Below are 19,833 nucleotides of genomic sequence, written 5' to 3' on the forward strand. Positions count from 1 at the left end.
GGTATGGAGGAGTAAAGAGGTGAACCCTTCCACTGCATTGCACCTGAACCATTCGAAAACGACACTGATTAAAAGTAGGGATAACGTATCACAAGGGACAGGAAAATTTCGCGGCAACGATAAGGCGAAAAATAAGAGAAATTGTCAGATTTAGCGAAATAAAGCAAAGAAGGCGAGTTTTACGAAATCTCATGAAATCTGTTACTTTCTCGTGTAAAACAGTTATAAATCTAACATTTTACCAGTACTCGTAACTCAGAGTGATTAAATACTGAAATTTTATTTTGTATTCTTTTTGTTCAATGCTAGGGTTTGTGACAATCTTAAAATAACGGTTCATTTTCTGCGTAACAAACTATAATGTGACGAAAAAATAGCACCGCAATTGGTTAAAAATTAACACCAAATTTGGCAACAAAAACCCTAAATCTGGCAAAGAAGGTAATACAGGCGACAAAAGAAAAGGTAAAACCATATATATGGAAAAAAGTTAAACGGAATCTAGCCCAAAATAACAGCGAGTCTGGCAAAAAATAGTACCAAACTTGGCAAAAAAAACACAGAAATTGGCAAATAACAACACCGAAATTGGAAATAAATGAAACAGGAATTCGGAAAAATTAACAACGAAATTCGAAAAAAAGTTGCAAAAAACTGACAAAAAATACTACCGAATTTGGCAAAAAGTGGCACCACAAATGGTAAAAAGTAGAATCAGATTTGAGAAATATGACTGAATTTCGCAACAACATAGCACCGAAATTTGCCAGAAAAATAGTGCCGAAAATGTGGAAAAAGGAAAACAGGAAAAAATGCAAAAATAGGAAAAATAACAAAATTGACAAAAACGAATTTGGCAAAAAATAGTACCACGTTTGACAAAAAAAGACAATGTGGAAAAAAATAATACCAAATTTGAGACAAAAAACACCAAATTTGGTACAAAATACACCAAATTGGGCAAGAAATAGCTTGAAAGGTGATAAAAAAAATAGCACCGAAATTTGGACAACATGAAATTTGCAAAAAACTAACTGGGAAAAATAGCACAAATTTGTCAAAAAATAACATCAATTTGGGAAAAACGCAAAATTATGAAAGAATAACAAAATTTGGGAAAATATAATATTGTAATTGACAAAAAATAAGACCAAAATTAGCAAAATACGAATTTGGTGAAAATATATCCAAATCTGACAAAACTAACACCAAATTTGGCAAAAAATAACACCATATTTGACAAAAAATGCCAGCGAAATTGGCAAAAAAATAATAAACAAATTGGCAAAAAACGCATTCACCAAAAATTTGACAAAAGAACTTCAACGCCAAATTTTGCAAAAAAAACACTAAATTAGGCAAAAAATAATACCGAATTTAGCAAAAAATAACACTATTAAACAAAAAGGTATCACTGGAATTGGAAAAAGCTACAACAACGAATTTGACAAGAAATGAGCATGAAATTGGCAGAAAACGATCGTGGCATGAAGTAGCACCAAATCTGGCAGAAAGTATCATTAAATTCGGCAAAAAAACACTAAATTTGGCAAAAAAACACTAAATTTGGCATAATATAAAACCAAATTTGGGAAAATACATCACGGAATTCGGCAGAGAGTAACATCATATTTGACAAAAAATGGAACCGAATTTGACAGTAAATACCACCGAAATTGGCAAGAAATTGCACTGACTTTGGCGAAAGATATCACCGAATTTGGCAAAAAATAACACCGATAAAGGCTATAAAATAAAACTATTTCCTTTTATTTTTATGTCTACGTATGAGATCAGCATTTCGAAGGTAGTTCGAGCGGCAAGTGCCGGCGCAGGTTCCAGACGCTGCTGCGGCGCTTCGAGGAGGGCGCGCCCGCGCCCACGGCCACGTCCGCGTCGCCGCCGCCGGTGCTGGTGGTGCTGCTGGACGACCTGCAGCGGCTCAACCCGCTCGACTCGGACATCGTGGCGGCGCTGTCGTGGCTGCCCGTCAGCCTGCCGCGCCGCGTCCACGTGGTCGCCACCAGCGCGCTGCCGCCCGACCAGCTCAAGATCACCCCACTGCAGCGCGAGCGCTTCCGCGCCTCCGACTGCTGCGTGGAGCTCCCCGGCGCTGTCGGTAAGCGACCGCCTCCGAGCTGGCTGCCTCAGCCCGTCTGATCACAAAGAGACTCGGTTATTCGACACAAAGAGCTTAACAAATTGAGCAACTCAGTAACGCGTCGACATTGATAGAGTTGTCGGATGTCCTCCTGTGGAAGATCGTGCCAAATTCTGTCCAGTCAAAATCCTGAGGTTCTTCTAAACTGAAGAGAGATCTGGTTATGTTTCTGGTGAAGATAGGGTTTCGCAAGCAGGAAGACGAGTGGTAGAAACTCTCGCTGTGTGTCGGTAGGCGTTACCTTGCTGAATTGTAAGCCCAGGATGGTGGAGGGCGAATAATGGGGTATACAATGTCGTCGACATACCACTATACTGTAAGAGTTCTGCAGATGACAACCAAAGGGGTCTTGGAATGAAAAGAAATGGCATTCTTGACCATCACACCTGGTTGTTGGGCAGTATGGCTGGTGACAGACTGGCTTTGCACTGCTGTTCAGGTCGCCTCCAGACTCGTCTTCGACCTCGAAAGTCATTGACTGACGTTGAATCGTCTCGAGCCATGAGCCCTACTTCTAATCGCCCCTGATGGCCAGCAAACACATATATGGAAATGTCCCAGAGACCAACCTGACTATCGCCCATTACACAGTCTGACAACTGGGAGAGATGATTTTGGGTGCAACATTTAGTAGCAGAGCCAGTTTGGCTGTCATCAGTGGCACCCTTGCAGCACAGTAGTATGTCGACGATATTATACGGCCTGTTTTGTTGTCCCTCGTGGGCTCACATTTCAGCAAGATATTGCCCTTCTGTACACGGCTATTCTAATGCTTCTCTTACAGCTTGCCAAACTCTGCCTTGGCCAGCAAGGTCGGCAGATCTCTCTGCAGTTGAGAATAGTTGGAGCGTTATGGGTAAGGCCCTCCACACACTTCTGGGTGGAGACGATCTAAGTCGCCAGTTGGACAGAATTTGGCACATATCCCTCAGGATGACATCCAATAGTCAATGGCGAGTAACTGCTTGGAGAAGGGCCAGAGATCCACCAGCATGTTACTGACTTGTTCAATTTGTGAAGCTGTTTCTCTTGAATTAATTATCCAATTTCTCTGGAACTGTAATCATTCTTTTGTCTTTACATATACATGTCTAATTCACACCTATCAATTTCCATAATGATTATGATGGTGATGGTGGTGAGGGAAAGAAGACAGTGAAACCTGGTACTGTAAAAATAGCATCCTCCTTTAGAATACCACCAATGGAGCCAACGAGCTTCTCGACCCTATCAGATGGCCAGATCACCATCAACACTGTCCAATGCTGCCACTTCGTGAGGCATTTCAGAGAGGTTTCGTATCTAATGTAAGACACTGGCGCAAACACTGGTGATCAGAAAACTTACACCACCACCTCTCATTCCCTTGCCGGCCAAATAGTGACAGTGAAAATCCAGATTACCTCCAATTCGAGTGCCACTGCACAGGCGTGCATTTGTAGTCTCGCCCACATAGACAGGTGGCTGCCGACATCAAACTTGGCGAGGCTGTCAGGCCTGCTTTAGAGATTCGCCTCTACAACATTTCTCCCAGCAATGGATGAGTAGGTAAAGAACTGCCTTGTAGTAGTCTGCATTTTGGCAGCTCAGGAAACGTTGCAATTTGAAAATTGCCTCGGTATCATTCTGGAAATGCGTGCTACCTAATGGTTTCTTCATTTGAGGAAAGAGGAATTTACTGGTTGCCATATCAAGAGAATACGAAGTTTGAGATAAAATTTGATTACCCAAGGAAGCAGCTTGTTTAGTGACTATGTCCTGTGCAGAAGGAGCTGGAGTATTGTTGTGGAGCAGAAACACTTCTTGGAGAGATTCCTGCGACTCTTCGTCTTGATAACGACCAATAACCTGATCGTGATGTTTCGCTCGTGTGCTCCTGTGACGGTTAGCCGTTTTGGAGCAAAACGTGTTAGCACCGTGCCGTGATATTCCCAAACACAGGCTAGTTTGACCACACGCAGAGCACCCACGGCGTCATACACCGCCAGCCTCAACACTCAGTAATTCCAGATAACTGCCGCCGCGACTGAGTCGTGGACGTGCGTGTCTGGAAGAATGCGCCATCCCAGCCGTGGAGCGCATCCAGGGATGATTGGAGTGGTAAGATTTCGGATGTTGTCAATATATCCAGCGCCAACTCGTCGGCAGGGGGCAATGCTGAATCGCACAATTTTCCACAGAAAGTACACGCAACATACGCCAGCACGGAGACAGCCCAATGCATACTGAATTCACTACACAGCTATCCACTGGGTGCCGTGGGGGCCGCAGCTATGACTTGTCTCCGCAGGTGCGAGCAAGAACCGGTTATTTGGCCGGCTGGAACTTTACTTTGTACTCGCCGTTCGCGACGTCCGGCAGAGTCCTCCTAGGAAACCAGGCACATATTTATCAGTGTAGTTACAATTAAATATTAAGAGTGCAGCCCCATTCGACAATGACCAAAGCATCCGAAATACTTTCTGCTGACAGCTGTCTCTCTGGGAGGAATCTCACGTTGAAATCTGAATATCTATATTCTCCTTGCGACTGGACATAATTTTCAATGTAAAATCTGTCGTCCCCCTTGCAGCTATCAATCTGCCGCAATCGCAGTTTTCCACGTAAAATCCATACCTCCCTTACACCTGGACGTAGTTATTTTCTTTGCACATGTCGAAATACTGACCACAGTAACTTTACACCCCAACACGTACTTTATAAGCCTACTGCTCACAGCGAATCTACCACACACTCCTTACTTAGTATAATACTTCGCCAATAACTGAATGCTTGTGGCACCAAACAACACTAAGCGAAAATGGACACGATCCAGTTGTTTTTCTTGCGAGTGGTACTATAGCTCAATTCTTTTATCTTGGCGGCTTGCGCATGCCCGCCCAGACGCGGGAGATTGCTGCGTTGCCAGTTGCAAACGACGCACGCGCCAATAGAAGCAGCGCCATAGTGTAGTATAGTTCGCAAACTTACGTTTAGGGGGGAGCGCGCAGTTCATGAAGTAAAGCCACCACGGCTTCATTAACCCTTTCGCTGCTGCAGAGACGTGCTCCCCCCATTCCGCGCAGTGCGCGATTTTGTCACTGCACTGCTCGCCTGTGCAGACACATCGTGTTCCGACTGCTTTGACAGTCTTATCATTCGATTCCACAAAAACTATTTGGCCCAAAAATTAGATTTTTTACACATCTTCTTGACTGATACCTTCCCCCCCATAAATGACTTAATTTTGTTTCGATGTTCAACGCAGTTATTATGCAGCATTAAATATAGTAAACCATTGCACGAAATTTTCGAAGAGTTTGCAGAGGTAAAAGTCCATAGAGCATACTTTCCGTATGGTAGATTTTAGTTGTCATAATGTTGAGAATGAAATGTGAACAAGATACCTAAATTTCATATAAAATTTAATCTATAAAAATATCTCATTTGAGTACCACATAGGTGTCGTATGTAATATTGAGAAATATTCCGTCTTTCGCGACTGTAACAAAAGTTTTATTTACACTGAGCACGTTGGGCTTTATTTTAAATAAAGAGACAAAGCACTAGAAATTTCAAAAAATTGCATTCAAACGAATATAATTCGTGAAGTAACGCACTTCGATATTGTTTTTAAATAATGAAAATATTACGCTCCGCACAAGGTTTGAACTCATAATCTTTCGCGTAGAGGCCCATCACCTTAACCGTTACGCTATCGCAACTCGTCTGACTACAGAGCCCTATGAAGACTCTAACATGTCACGCAAAATACAGACAAACAAACACTGTTGGTATGACTAAGAATTACTCACGCTTCGTCGAAGTTCAATAGGAAATAAACAGTTACCGCTGTTCTTTATTGCGAAAAAGCGGTTCGTGTGATTGATACAAACACCTTTCCTTGCTATCGCCTGAATTAGGAGTCTTATTGCTTGTTTGGTTTAATTAATCAATAGAATATGAAGCAATTCGTACAAAGAATGCTTTTTCCAAACTTTCTATAAAAGAAAGTCTGGTATCAAGACATTGCTTTTGTTCTATTACTTTACTTATGACTAAACGTTCCTAAAACTGAAGACACTGGTCCATGCTCTGCACTGCAGTCGAGATCTGGCAACGTCGTTCTCTGTTCATTGGCTGACTGTGTTTTGTGACGTCAGATGCGCAGAACGAACCTAAACTCGGCCGCCAACAGAAATGACGCGCACTTTAGTGTGTCTTAGGAAGAGACACACAGTCGCCATATAAGCAACGAGCTAATAAAAAATACGATCGCAACGACTATGTTACTGTCATCCTAAATAAAGAGTAGTCTTGCTTCTACAGGCGCACACAAGTATCACTAACGATGTTCCATGTTAAAAACTATACAGGCTTCCGAATAAAGTGGTCTTCCATACAAATATGGCTACACTGAATGTAGATGCTGACCGCTACGGTGTGTAGTAATAGTACTCGACGCCAGCGCTATAAGCTCATAGTAGTATCACCCTTCTCACCCAATTTAGAAAGTGATTTAGCTAAGGAACGTGGTATCAAGCCATTTCCTACACCCTCAAGCCGCCGCTAGATATTTCCCGCGCTAACAAACAGTACTTGTAACGCATGCTACTCGAAACCCTGCAGACAGTGTAACAGGAGTTCTGCAGTATATCCGCAAGGTTATAGGCGGGGAAGGATGATGATTGACTGAAAATGATCACATCTAGTGGATGGTGTGCTATGTGAGAAATCACTTAAAAAATTCAACGCTAGTTTGAAGTCGTAAGAAATGAAGAAAATCCTATGAACAATACAATGGCTTTTCAGATCTACAGTGCTACGTTTTCTGGTAACAGCCCTGTATGCGATTTGGGATCACTCCATTAAGCCACGCACTTGCGTTAGATGCTGTGGAGATGTGTTTTAATGATTACAGCCTCTAGTGAATCATATTTGTGGTACCCTCATACTTCAAAGTGAGTCATCCTTTTTGAACCTATCTGCTAAGGAACACATACATTAAAATTACTGGACGACTTTAGACAGTCTCTCTGCATATTGTAAATGTTCCTCGGTCCCTGACCTTCCTTCCCTGCAGCTTTGTCCATATGATCGTTCCACTTTAAGCTGGAACTGTGTGGAAGTCAGGGTGTGCTATGTCTACCACCTTCTGCATCCCATGGAGAAGCAGGGTGAGCTGATTCAATGAGACAGAACCGTGTTTTGAACACTCGATGGAAATGGAAACATGTTGTCATAGCTCTGCGAACCATGTACGACGTGTAAGGCCAGCGACAAACGAAGCTTCATCCTGCAACACAAGGTAGTAGAACAGACAGTACAAGCAATCACCGTGGTTTGTTACTGGGAAAATTAGGAAGATTTCACATCATATGGGAACTGCATTTCGGTGCATTTCCAAACTACATACAGATACTGTAGTCTGAAAAAGTTCTGCATCTCTCAGGGTGCATTCATGTCTGTCACCCAAACATTCTCACCCTCTTCGTGATTTTGACCCATCCATCAGGGAAAAACTACGAACTTAGATAACGTCACACGGTAAGAGAACTCGATAAGATATTACCACGTCCCTCTCTTCCGATGTATCGAAAGAAAATACCGCCTGCGTTATGACATCCAGCATGTGTGGCGATCCTATGAAATATACAGATATTTCTCCATTGGAGCAGGTGGCCAGTGATCCAAGTCGCTTGCGCTGACAAGTGTAAAGTTTCACTGCCCGTACTGTAGGAGGATCATATCCCAGAGAATATCAATCACTAGAGAGGGTTTCTGCATTTTTCTTACGTAAGCAGTTCGATACATTGCGTTTCTGCTGCATCACATCCAAGCAGTATACAACTATAGCTGGGAACACCAACCACCATACGTTTTGATTTTCCACCATGACTTCGAGGTCTGTGTCAGGAAGCTGACATTAACACGTCCTTTGGCTATCACAGAAAGCTGGACATCGCATGGTTTGAACTAAGCTGCTTCCACAACACACAGAATGGTTGAAATAGAAGACAGAGGCAGTGTTTCTCATTGACAAAAAATGTAGAGAACATCGAAATATAAGGAAACTGGAAGAGTTCGTGGCACTGTTGAGCGTTTCCAAACAGCTGTCTGAAGGTGATGACCCCTACGTTTCGTCTCATGTTCCAAAGTAAGGGGGTAGTAGATGTTTCGGTGTTCCGTTTTTGAAGAGGCCCTGAGCATTGATTCCTCATATTGGTGGTGCATATTGCATCCAGGTATATGATCGCTGTTTCGGTGTCATAGGGGATATTCATCCTGAACTCAAAATCTTATGACTTACAGTGCATAACTACATATGGAGCAAGGGGGTATTCCTCAAGACTTAAACCCATAGAGCACGGATAGTATACACCATCAACTGTCACTCCCATCCGTGTAAGAAGTGAATGATTTTCGTACATCCAGGCGAGCATGTAAATACCCTCACGCCTCCACATTTTGTCGTATTTTCATAAATTATACGTATTTTTCATCAATTTTCGTCATTTTACCAGGTTTCCCGTAATTTGTATCTTAGTACCGATACTAAACACGAAATGATCCAACAGACTCTGCAGTTAATGTTCCATCGTGCTAATCTAGAGAAAGAACATTATTATTTCGCAAAGTTAAGTATGTAACTATTGCATGCTAACATGTGTTTTTGTAGATTGCAGGTGAAATCAGGGGGTGAGAAAATTTCTGTATGTGCTGCATTTTCTCGGAAACTCTTTGGTATTGGACAAAAAACATTAAATATCATTGCAAAAGGAATTGCATCTGGGAGAGGACTAAGAGGTAAAAGAAGTGGTGATCAGAAGATTGCAAGGTATGAAACTAAAAGAGAGCATATGGTAGAATTCTTATCAAAATTGAAAGATACTAAAAGTCATTACAGTAGGAACAAAAGCCAAAGACTATATCTCTCCTGTGAATTAAATATAAACAAGCTTTTAAAATTATACGACTACTTAGCAGGAACTGATTTCAAAGTTTAAAAAAATCATTGCTCACTGGAATTTTCAGCTCCAAATTCAACATGTGTTTTGGCTCCCTTGCCAGTGATAGATGCAGTTATTGCCTTAGAACGCGACATGAAATTCAAAGTGCAGTAGATACAAACCTAAAGAAGGAGTTAATGGCTGAACTTCGTGCTCATAGGCTGAGAGCTCGAGCTTTTCATAAATTAACGAAGCCATCGCCACATGGAAGAAAAACCTTTGCATTTGAATTACAGTCTCTGCCAAAACTGAATATTCTAGAGGCATATTACGACCGACAAATTGCATAGTATAGTTTCTGTGTAACAAATATAGAAACTACACACTCTGTTTTCTATGTACGGAATGAAGCTCAAGCTGGAACAAGGCCACAAGAAATTGCATCAGCTATCACAGATTTTCTTTATAAAACATCCTTTGACCTGGCTACCACATCTCTCAAACTATTTGCTGGTGGGTGTGGTGGCCATAATAAAAATCAGCATCTGATTCATATTATTGCATTCTGGTTACTGAAAAGTTCTCCATTACGTATCAGGGATGTGTTTATTTTCCAGTTCGAGGGCATTGCTTTTTCCCTGCAGACAGCGTCTTTGGACGAGTGCAGAGAATAATGCTCCAAATTCCACAAATTTTGAATCCAGAGAAGTACGTACAGAGCTATAATAAAGCTAGGGAAACGCGGGTAACTGGAAAAGAATGGGAGCTTAAAAATTATAAAGCATTCTCAAAGGAATGGAAAAAGATAAATGGTATCAGTGAAATAAACAGAAAAATTTTGAAAAAGTCAAAACTGAAGAGAGTCAGTGATGAGGATACAAAATTTAAAATAGAAATTCATTATTACTTCGACGACCCTTGTAAATAATTCATAATATTAGTAATACGTGGGCATAGTATGCTACTGAAAGACATGCACTAGTATTGTCAAACAGGATAAAGGAAGAGAAAAGGGAAGATGTGAAGGAACTGCTGACTTTAAGATTCGGCACGCAATGGAAAGAAGAAGAACTATTTAACTTTTCTTCACTGACTCCAGAGGTTCCATGCAGCAGCTTCACTCCAGAAGATATCGAATGTTATTGTTTTCGAGATGGGCAAAATTTAGTTAATTTTGTCTGTAGCAAACTATTGAGTTGAACTGTTTTTTATCTAATCTAAGGCTTTGCAGCATTCCTTCAAGTAAATATTAATGTTACATTGTTCTGAGTTGTATAATTAATTTAAAGCAATTGAAAATTACTCCAAGTTAATAATTATTTTCTGGTATTAAAGCTCTTGTTAATTGATGAAGCTTTAATACTGAAAACCCACCAAAAGGTGTAATGTCCTAGGTAACCGATCAAAACATAATATATTGTCCAAAACATAAATTGATTATATAGTCATCCTAATCAAATTTTGATCTGTTGCAAAGTGGGATCGAATTCAATATCCTAACACGGAATTAACTGCGAAAACAGCATCATGTCAATTGTATAGTTTAGATCAGTTTTTCGCTTTTCATGAAAAATTTGAATCAACGGACATTACATGTTTTGATTAGCTGCTCCTCAAATACTGTTTCTTAGTGTAGGAAATAACCATCAGCAGAGAGGACGTGCAAAAACTATGTTCCTTAGCCGAAACACTTTATAAAATCGGTAAGGTTTTATTACGATTTGCCCTGCCCCTCTTTGTGAATGGAGGCACAAAGTTTTCTCGCATTCGTGGGATAAAGTCGGAGATTCAGCCCTTTATTTGGAAACGAGGTACCCCTTCTTTGAACCTACAGGCTAAGAGCCTGAGAAAATCTCTATATGGTCTCTCTCTATGCATCTCGTACCTCTCCCTCTGTCTTTAACCAAACCTCTCCACAATACTGTCTCAGGTTTAATTTTAAACTGACCAGACGTTGGACGGTGCTGTGCCTGCTCCGTTAGACGTCTAGTGAAGGAACAGAACGAGCTGAGTTCCAATTAATCGATACACTTCGATATTTTGCTTTCTCAAAGAGTATAACGTGTTCCAAACTTGCGTTACCAGTCCAGTTACACAAGATCTCTTTAGATGCTTGAATGTTAAGAAGTTTAGCACTCCTTGTTGGTGTATAACAGATATGAGCCTGGCACATGTAAAAGTATGTGGTGATACAACTGATGATTAAGAAGAAGAAACATTTGAGTTACACATGATGGAACTCCAGATGGAAGGAGTTTGAAGAATTTTACCTAAATTACTTGTGCTATCAATACTGGACAATTGTTCTAGCGTTTAGGTTTCTATACATAGAAGATAATGGGAAAAGAGAAATAATCGCAGAACGTAAACAGAAACGCATAGTGGCGGTGTTTGATGTGTGAAATTGCCCACCATGAGCCACTAACTCCGTGAACAGAACTATGTCTCTTCTACGCACATATCATTTGTCAAGCAAATGTATACGCAAGGGCAGCAGTATCTCACAAACCCTTGTTACTAATTTAGAATCACTGCAGTTATGAAACTGAAGACTCGATTTATGTCGTAGCAGAGAGATGGAGTACTTTACATCATCGTTCGTCTGGAGTAGGGTGAAGAAATACGCACATCAAAAAAAGTTTTGCATCACCTCGGTTTCCGGAACTCCTGAAGATGGACGTTGACTGTGGACATTCTGTCACAGACGCAGTCCCTTTGACTGTTCAGAGATGTCACTAAACCTGCCCAAAGATGTAAACAACCATGCATGAGCAGCGTCTATTAGACGGAGGGGGTCCGACAGCAGATCAGTTACAGTCATTCCACCAGGAAGGAGGTACACTGCTCGAGTTGTTTGTAGTTCCACCATGCCTAGACGGTCAATACCGCGTTTCAATCGCGTCCACTTTGTTACTTCGTGCCACGAAGGGCTCTCAACAAGGGAAGTGTCCAGGCTTCTCGGAGTGAACCAAAGCGATGTTGTTCGGACATGGATGAGATACAGAGACAGGAACTGTCGATGACATGTCTCGCTCAGGCCGCCCAAGGGCTACTACTGCAGTGGATGATGGCTACCTACGGAATATGGCTCAGAGGAACCCTGGCAACAACGCCCTTCGTGCAGCCACAGGACGTTGTGTTACGACTCAAACTGCGCACAGTAGGCTGCATGATGCGCAAGTTCACAACACCATGCAGCGCAGTACAGATGGTTCCGACAACATGCCGAATGTACCGCACAGAATTAGCATCACGTTCTCTTCACCGATGAATATCGCGTATGCCTTCAACCAGACAAGCAACCCGGTCAGGCTGAACGCCTTAGACACACTTTCCAGCGAGTGCAGCAAGGTTGCGGTCCCCTGATGTGGCATTATGTGGAGCCGACGTACGCCGCTGTTTGTCATAAAAGGTGCCGTAACGGCTGTAAGATACGTGAATGCCATTCTCCGACAGATAGTGCAACCATATCGGCATCATATTGACGAGGCATTCGTTCTCATGGACGACAATTCGCGCCCCATCGTGCACATCTTGTGAATGACTTCCTTCAGGATAACGACATCGCTTGACTACAGTGGCCAGCATGTTCTCCAGACATGAACCCTACCCAACATGCCTGGGCTAGATTGAAAAGGTCTGCTTATGGACTGACGTGACCCACCAACCTCTCAGAGGGATCTCCGCCGAATCGCCGTTGAGGAGTGGGACAATCTGGAAAAACAGTGCCTTGATGAACTTGTGGATAGTATGCCATGGCGAATACATCGGTTCTAGAGTTCGTGCTACTGGTGTACAGCAATCTGGACCACCATCTCTGAAGGTCTCGCTGTAGGGTAGTACAACATGCAATGTGGTTTTCATGAGCAATAAAAGGGGCAGAAATAATGCTTATGTCGATCTCTATTCCGATTTTCTGTGCAGGTTCCGGAACTCTAAAAACTGAGGTGATGCAAATTTTTTTGTTGTTGTGTGTAGATTTCCCATCGACGGACATGATTCATCATACATACATTGGCAGCCATCTGCTTATTGTGGTATGGAGAAGTTTGCTGTTAACGATTGCAGTTACATGGGGCTTTAAGTTACACACAGAACAAGCAATTGCATACAAGTCGAACACAAGTTATACCACACAGCTGATACATTTCGAGAGAATAATAAAGCATGATAAATGACCTACTCTTTCTTGAACGCATTATCAATCTGCCATTAAATCATACGTCTTTATAAATCATCTGAACTAATTACTACGTCTACTTTCTTATCATCATTTTACGCAGATCCATGTCAGTTTACCGGCAGGTGGTCTCTTTTCCACCAAAGATTCAAAGACAACAGTCAACTTGTATGTATCACTATTACCTCAACAGATATACAGCAAATGTTAACAACCATGCACCAACTGTTCTCTAAAGTATTTGTTACCTGACACCGCACGGTTGTGATTGGTAGAGAATACAGAGAAGCACAACGTGAATACTGTGTGTTAGAGTTTAAAACACCTAAGTGCTTGCAACGAGTTACACACATAATCCATTCTGTAGTTGTATAATGCAGTCCCTCTGCTGATAATACAATGCTCTTCACCTAAGGATGCTTTAAAAATATTTATAAAGCATATGCCAATAACTTTGGGATCACACCTGGCCTTGTGATCGGGCATATATAAATTTATTAGTGTACCTTTCGTGGTCATCCACGTTAAACAATCTATTCCAGTCATCTTATCGCTGTCGACGAAAAATGACTGTTTCCCTGGTTCCCGGTGCTTCCATGTCAACTTTTTCTTGTATTCCTCTTACTGTCACATACTCGTCCATGTACAAGAATGTTCCTTCATCAAGCAGACATGCAAGTACTCCTTCATTTTAACTCAATCGCCCCACATTTTGGAGTATTTCCTTAAATTTATTCTTTCCGGCAATTTTCGTAATTTTACTGATTTTATGTCAATTCTGCTCATGTGGTCACTGAAATCCCTGGACTAGCAGGACAGAGTGGGTGAGGTTATATTTGTGGAAAGGAGCCAAAATAAGTTGCTGTCAGTTACACTAAACATTTAAATTTTATTAGTTAATACACACAATAACATAAGCAAGAATTAAAAACTCTCAAGGTTTTAACGAAAGAGCTCCTCTGATTTGATTTAAATCTGCTGAAAGGCACATACCAAAATCCAGGGCCCAAGGCCTAAGCAAAGAAATTGAGGTAAGGAGGGTTTCTGAATGACGAAACTATGATAGACGTAGCCATGTATGGAAGTGAAACATGGACGATAAATAGTTTGGACAAGAAGAGAATAGAAGCTTTCGAAATGTGGTGCTACAGAAGAATGCTGAAGATAAGGTGGGTAGATCACATAACTAATGAGGAGGTATTGAATAGAATTGGGGAGAAGAGGAGCTTGTGGCACAACTTGACTAGAAGAAGGGATTGGTTGGTAGGAAATGTTCTGAGGCATCAAGGGATCACAAAATTAGCATTGGTGGGCAGCGTGGAGGGTAAAAATCGTAGTGGGAGACAAAGAGATGAATACACTAAGCAGATTCAGAAGGATGTAGATTGCAGTAAGTACTGGGAGATGAAGAAGCTTGCACAGCATAGAGTAGCATGGAGAGCTGCATCAAACCAGTCTCAGAACTGAAGACCACAACAACAACAGCATTAGTCGCTTTTATCTTGTCTCGGTGTTTCTACAGAGCTGTACCATGGGATGCAAGGAGAGGATGTTGGTTGGTGGCCGGTATCCTCGTTCTATAACACAAATCCCATGCAATTAATAACTGGGTTCTTTATTCATAAAGAAAGTTTCCATTTGCCGTGGTACAAGCTCTATTTTGCTGTTGAAGTGGAAGTCCCCTATGTCCACTGTAAGGTCTCTGTACTAGACGCTGTGTCTCCGTCTCGGTGACACACTGGATGCCTCATGACGTACAGGCTCGAACTAACTAGCTAAATGGAACGAACTAACTGACTAAGCTGGTCCCCCGGTCCGCTGGGGCGACCCTAAATACTGGCGGCTGACATGGCGTTGGCTGCCTGTTTGCAGCGAGTTTTGTCGTTGGCCTCTATCGATACTCTCGTAACCACAGGCGCCAGCGTACGCCAGAACAGTTTGTACTGTGGCATAATGGACTTCTCATTATCAGCAGTCTCCATGTTAGACCTGTACAGCTTCCTTTTTTACGTGGGATGGGATGACCAAAACTAGATCTTGTGTGATATCAACCATAGTAACATTCTGTACAGAAAGACCTCTGTAGAAATACCTGCGTTGTGTGCTGCTCCTATCGCATGCCACAGTTAGACTATTGTTTGGTGCAATGGCAAGACAAATCCTGGACGTACCTGATTCTTGATCCAAACAGGCGACGGCGACAAGTCCATTCCCTATGTTATTCTGAACCGGTCCCAGGCACGTCTTATTATTGCAAACATACCATCGAGCAATTATCAAATTATGTGAACCGTGAATTTACTTTCAAAGCCTTTTACTTTATTTACTAGCGATAGCTGCCGCGAAGCCACTACCCCTCGCTATACGGCGCAGCCCACTGGACTCATGTGGCGACCTCACATGCGCCGACGCTCAAGACAGACAAGTCATCCTGTGTCTCAGTGCGCGACCGACTAACCGATCGATCCAACTGCCAATGACCATTGCCTGAACAAACAGGAGCAGACTGGCGGGCTAACACATACTAGCACTCCGGACGACACCCAGACACTGACTGCCCCACACTGACCCGACTGACCAACTGACCAAACTCGCCGCCTAGCGAGTTCATAGCGCCCCTTAAATGCACGTGAACAGGGTACCTTTCCCCTTTCCCACCAGAAGGAGACACCAAAGCGGCGATTGCCACAGCGGCGCCACCGCCAGAAACGGAGGACGACTGCTTCACACTACGCGCTGCGGCGCACTCTGCAAAATAGCAATTTTTTCCACGGCTCATAGCACAATACTCTTCAGGGCTGATCGTAGCACTATGAGGGAGGACGTCAAACAGCAAACCACTCAGAGTTCCAGAAGACCGTCGACATGACGTTACCGATTGATCGAAGGTACGATTTTAAACTTTTTCTCGTGAGGAGAGGTTGTGTTGTGTGGTGCCACTCCATGCATTGCATGTCTTGTTACCGGTTCGAAGTGATGAGCCCATGTTTCATCCCCTGTGACAACGTTCGACAAAAAGGTGTCACGATCAGCGTCGTAACGCGCAAGAAATTCCGCACAGATCGACGCCGGTCCCTCTTTATGGTCTTCTGTTAGACGGCGGTGATCCCAGTAGGCACACACATTTGAGTACCGCAGGAGATGGTCGAGTGCCTCAGTGGTATCAGCAGACACGTCCAGCTGTGCAGCGAAGTCTCTGATCATCTCTAATGAGAGTGTCCGCACGTTCCAACACTGCAGGAGCCATAGCTGTGTGCGCCGGTCGGCACGCGGGAGGTAGGGCATATTTCGCGACCTTGATGACTGGCGCCTCGCCCAACAACTCGTCGTGCTTTTGTTCACTGCCAGGTCTCTATAGATATTCAGCAAGCGACTATGAATATAGGCGCTGCTCTCGTTTTCCGCTGAAAGAAACTCAATGACAGCTCTCTGCTCAGGACGCACCTCCCTTAAGACATCATTTTGATGGCTACGTAAAGTGCGGCCCCATATCGTAGCTTAATGAAACTGTAGGGACTGAAGCGGGAATATTCCACGATGTCCCGCAACAAATTCCGCAATTTTATATCTAAAATGCCCGAGAAAAGATGTATCGTATTACTTGTCGAACGCCCCTCGTACAAGTGAGGATGTTGGGAGTATGTCCTAGCCTGTCATCAAATCGGCAGAGAAGAGGATATCGTGTTGGGCCACATCCTACCAGCTAGGAGACTGATGCTGAGGCCTCCCTCATCGCACGACCAACGAATACTGTATGTACGATAATGATCGAAGCAGAACAAATGAATTAAATGTAGTGCTGCTATCGGGACTCGAACCGTTGTCTTCTTGCTTGCTAGGCAGAAATGCTAACCACTACTCCACCACAACACTATGATCAACATTGCTGCACGAAACTACTCAAGTTGAATGCACAAACTTCAATTCATATCTTCCTCTTATTTTTCCTTGCATTGTCACTACTGCCAGGGCTCTCCAGCATTGGATAGCACCCCGGCGTTGGACGTAATGGGAAAATACTGTACCATAGGTGATCTTTTAGACCTTGTATTTATCATAATAAATGAAAAGCACCAGTTTGCTTTTGTTCTACAATATTACTTTTATTGTTAACCGGTTTTCGGCTTACAAGGCCATCTTCAGACATTTACTGAGTATTATCACCAAAGAAGTTAAATGTTAGCAGACAACATTGGAAGAGAAGTAACACATCTAGACTGAAATAGAAACATGAAACTTTCAAGTCTCTTCTTTATCTACGATAATGATCGAAGCAGAAGAATTGAATTAAAATTTGTGCTGCGGCCGGAACTCAAATCTGCGTCTTCTTGTTTACTGCGCAGAAATACAAACCATTACACCACCACAGCATTATGGTCAACATCGCTGCAAGAACTAGCCAAGTTGAGTGATCTCCCCAACACTTGAGACTTGAAAGTCTCAGGGATAAATATAATTATAAAAATACTGTTTGGCCCTCTGTAATAGTCAGTCCAAAGAAGGATTCCGTGCCTGTGCTTTTATATTCTGAAATATGAACCCCAGTAGTTTTCTGTCTTCTTGGTCAGAAAGTTGTAATGAGTCTCTTCTGGGAGCGGTCCAAGAAGAGAGAGAGAGAGACAGGTACTTAATCATCAAATGTGAGTAATATTACTAATTACATAGGCAATCAGTATACACGAGATGAAGAAAGAGAAGAATTTCCTGCAAAGATATCTGGAATAGTTCATTCCTGTTCTGTAATGAATGGTCGTCCGACACCTCGTCGTTTCACCGTCCTTTAACCCCATTCGCATAGAATCTCAGGACAGTAGAACGCAGACAGATGACCAGCTTCGCCGTTTCCTAGCAACTCGTCCCCATAACAACGCGCCCTTTGTCAAAGTCGCTTATATTACCGGATTTGCCATTTGCGGCTCGTACCGTTTATAGAAGGATTCTTTGTTTCTATCTGCCTTGCTTACACACTTTGTACATTATTTTGAGATGGCGATGATTTACATCTTCTAGAAACTTTTGAAAAATCGATTATTGTCACACAGCTGTACATTACTGTGGTGTGCGTACTGTAAGACCTGCGAGTGTCAGCAACATGTCTCGTGGTCTTATCGTGGCGTGTTTATCTTCTGCCGTTAGGTCAGACGATAGAAATGCCACTTGCACGCTTAGAGTAGCAGATTGACGGTGACCAGCTTTAAACAGAACTTGATTAATTATTACACACATTTATTAAAATAATAACAAGCATAAAAATACGTAACTTGATTCTGGATGCTGTTTACAATTGACAATCTGAAGTTCCTTTGGTCTTGGTACGTTAACCTTATTCTCACATATCTCTGATACTTGACAAAGTGTCTATTCATTTATCTTCGTGGCTATGTACAGGAATATGATAATCTTATTAGGCGCAGACTGAAACTTGACTACAGACTAATGCAGACTGACTAATCGGAGGTCTGTACACTCGTTATAATAACTCGCGCGTTCATGTATCACTGCGCGAGTGTGGTCCGCGAGGAGAAAAGGTTCTACGTTAGCAGCAATCTCATTGGCTGCGTTACATATTAATACGCGGATCCGCGGAAGCAGAATTTCGTCCGTCTCTAAGACAACGCCATCTCGTAGTGCGAAGACGGACGAGCGCTGCGCCTGCGCTGTTGTGCTTAGCGGGGCGCGCTCTAGTGGGAAAGTTGTGTACGCGCTGACTACGCGGAACTATGTACACAACAATTACCACTTTATTTCATAAACGGTCTCCGTCATAAACAGTCCACTCTCAGGTATCTACATAGATTGAAATGGCCAAAATAAAGCACAATGAGTAATTACAAAAACAGTAGTCGTCATTCATAACCTACCGGATACTTAACATTGTGACATAATCAGATGTATCACGGCCCACACCCACTATCAAATATCATGTCAACAACTAACATATGAAATCATCTTTAACCCATGAGCGCCGGCCGGAGTGGCCGAGCGGTTCTAGGCGCTACAGTCTGGAGCCGCGCGACCGCTACGGTCGCAGGTTCGAATGCTGCCTCGGGCATGGATGTGTGTGATGTCCTTAGTTAGGTTTAAGTAGTTCTAAGTTCTAAGGGATTGATGACCTCAAAAGTTAAGTCCCATAGTGCTCAGAGCAATCTGAACCATTTTTTAACCCATGAGCACATATAACATACGATAGATATTTGGTGAATAAACTGTGCTCCACGTTTATACCACGCTAATAACGCTTAGAAGCAAGGTCTTTTCGGAAGATACTTCCGACCAAAAAGCAATTTTGGTAGCCGGAGTCAAAGGCTTTTGTTAATCATGCCTTTTGCGTTATTCTGGTGATATTTCTATAGAAGAGAGACGTAGTCCTCACAGATTTAGCTTCAAAATTATTTTAATACATCGAATTACTTTCATAAACATTTTAATCCCCTATTTCACAAACGTATAGGTTGAATTTTCAAAAACAGTGAAAAGCCTATTTCTTATCTTCAAACTGGGAAGTTAAATACAAATGTTCATAGATTTAAATTTAAACATGCTCATAATAAAATATTTCATAA

General features: G+C 42.5%; 1 protein-coding gene across 1 annotated transcript in view; it reads left to right on the forward strand.

The window, feature by feature from the left end:
* LOC126204368 (protein qui-1-like) overlaps positions 1–19,833 on the forward strand; it is a 396,210-nt gene that overhangs the window by 10,420 nt on the left and 365,957 nt on the right. Inside the window, exon 3 of the mRNA XM_049938742.1 lies at positions 1,836–2,119. Within this exon, the coding sequence (XP_049794699.1) occupies positions 1,836–2,119 (284 nt within the window). The remainder of the gene's footprint in view (positions 1–1,835; positions 2,120–19,833) is intronic.

The sequence above is a fragment of the Schistocerca nitens genome, chromosome 9 (genome assembly GCF_023898315.1).
Source record: "Schistocerca nitens isolate TAMUIC-IGC-003100 chromosome 9, iqSchNite1.1, whole genome shotgun sequence".
NCBI lineage: Eukaryota > Metazoa > Arthropoda > Insecta > Orthoptera > Acrididae > Schistocerca > Schistocerca nitens.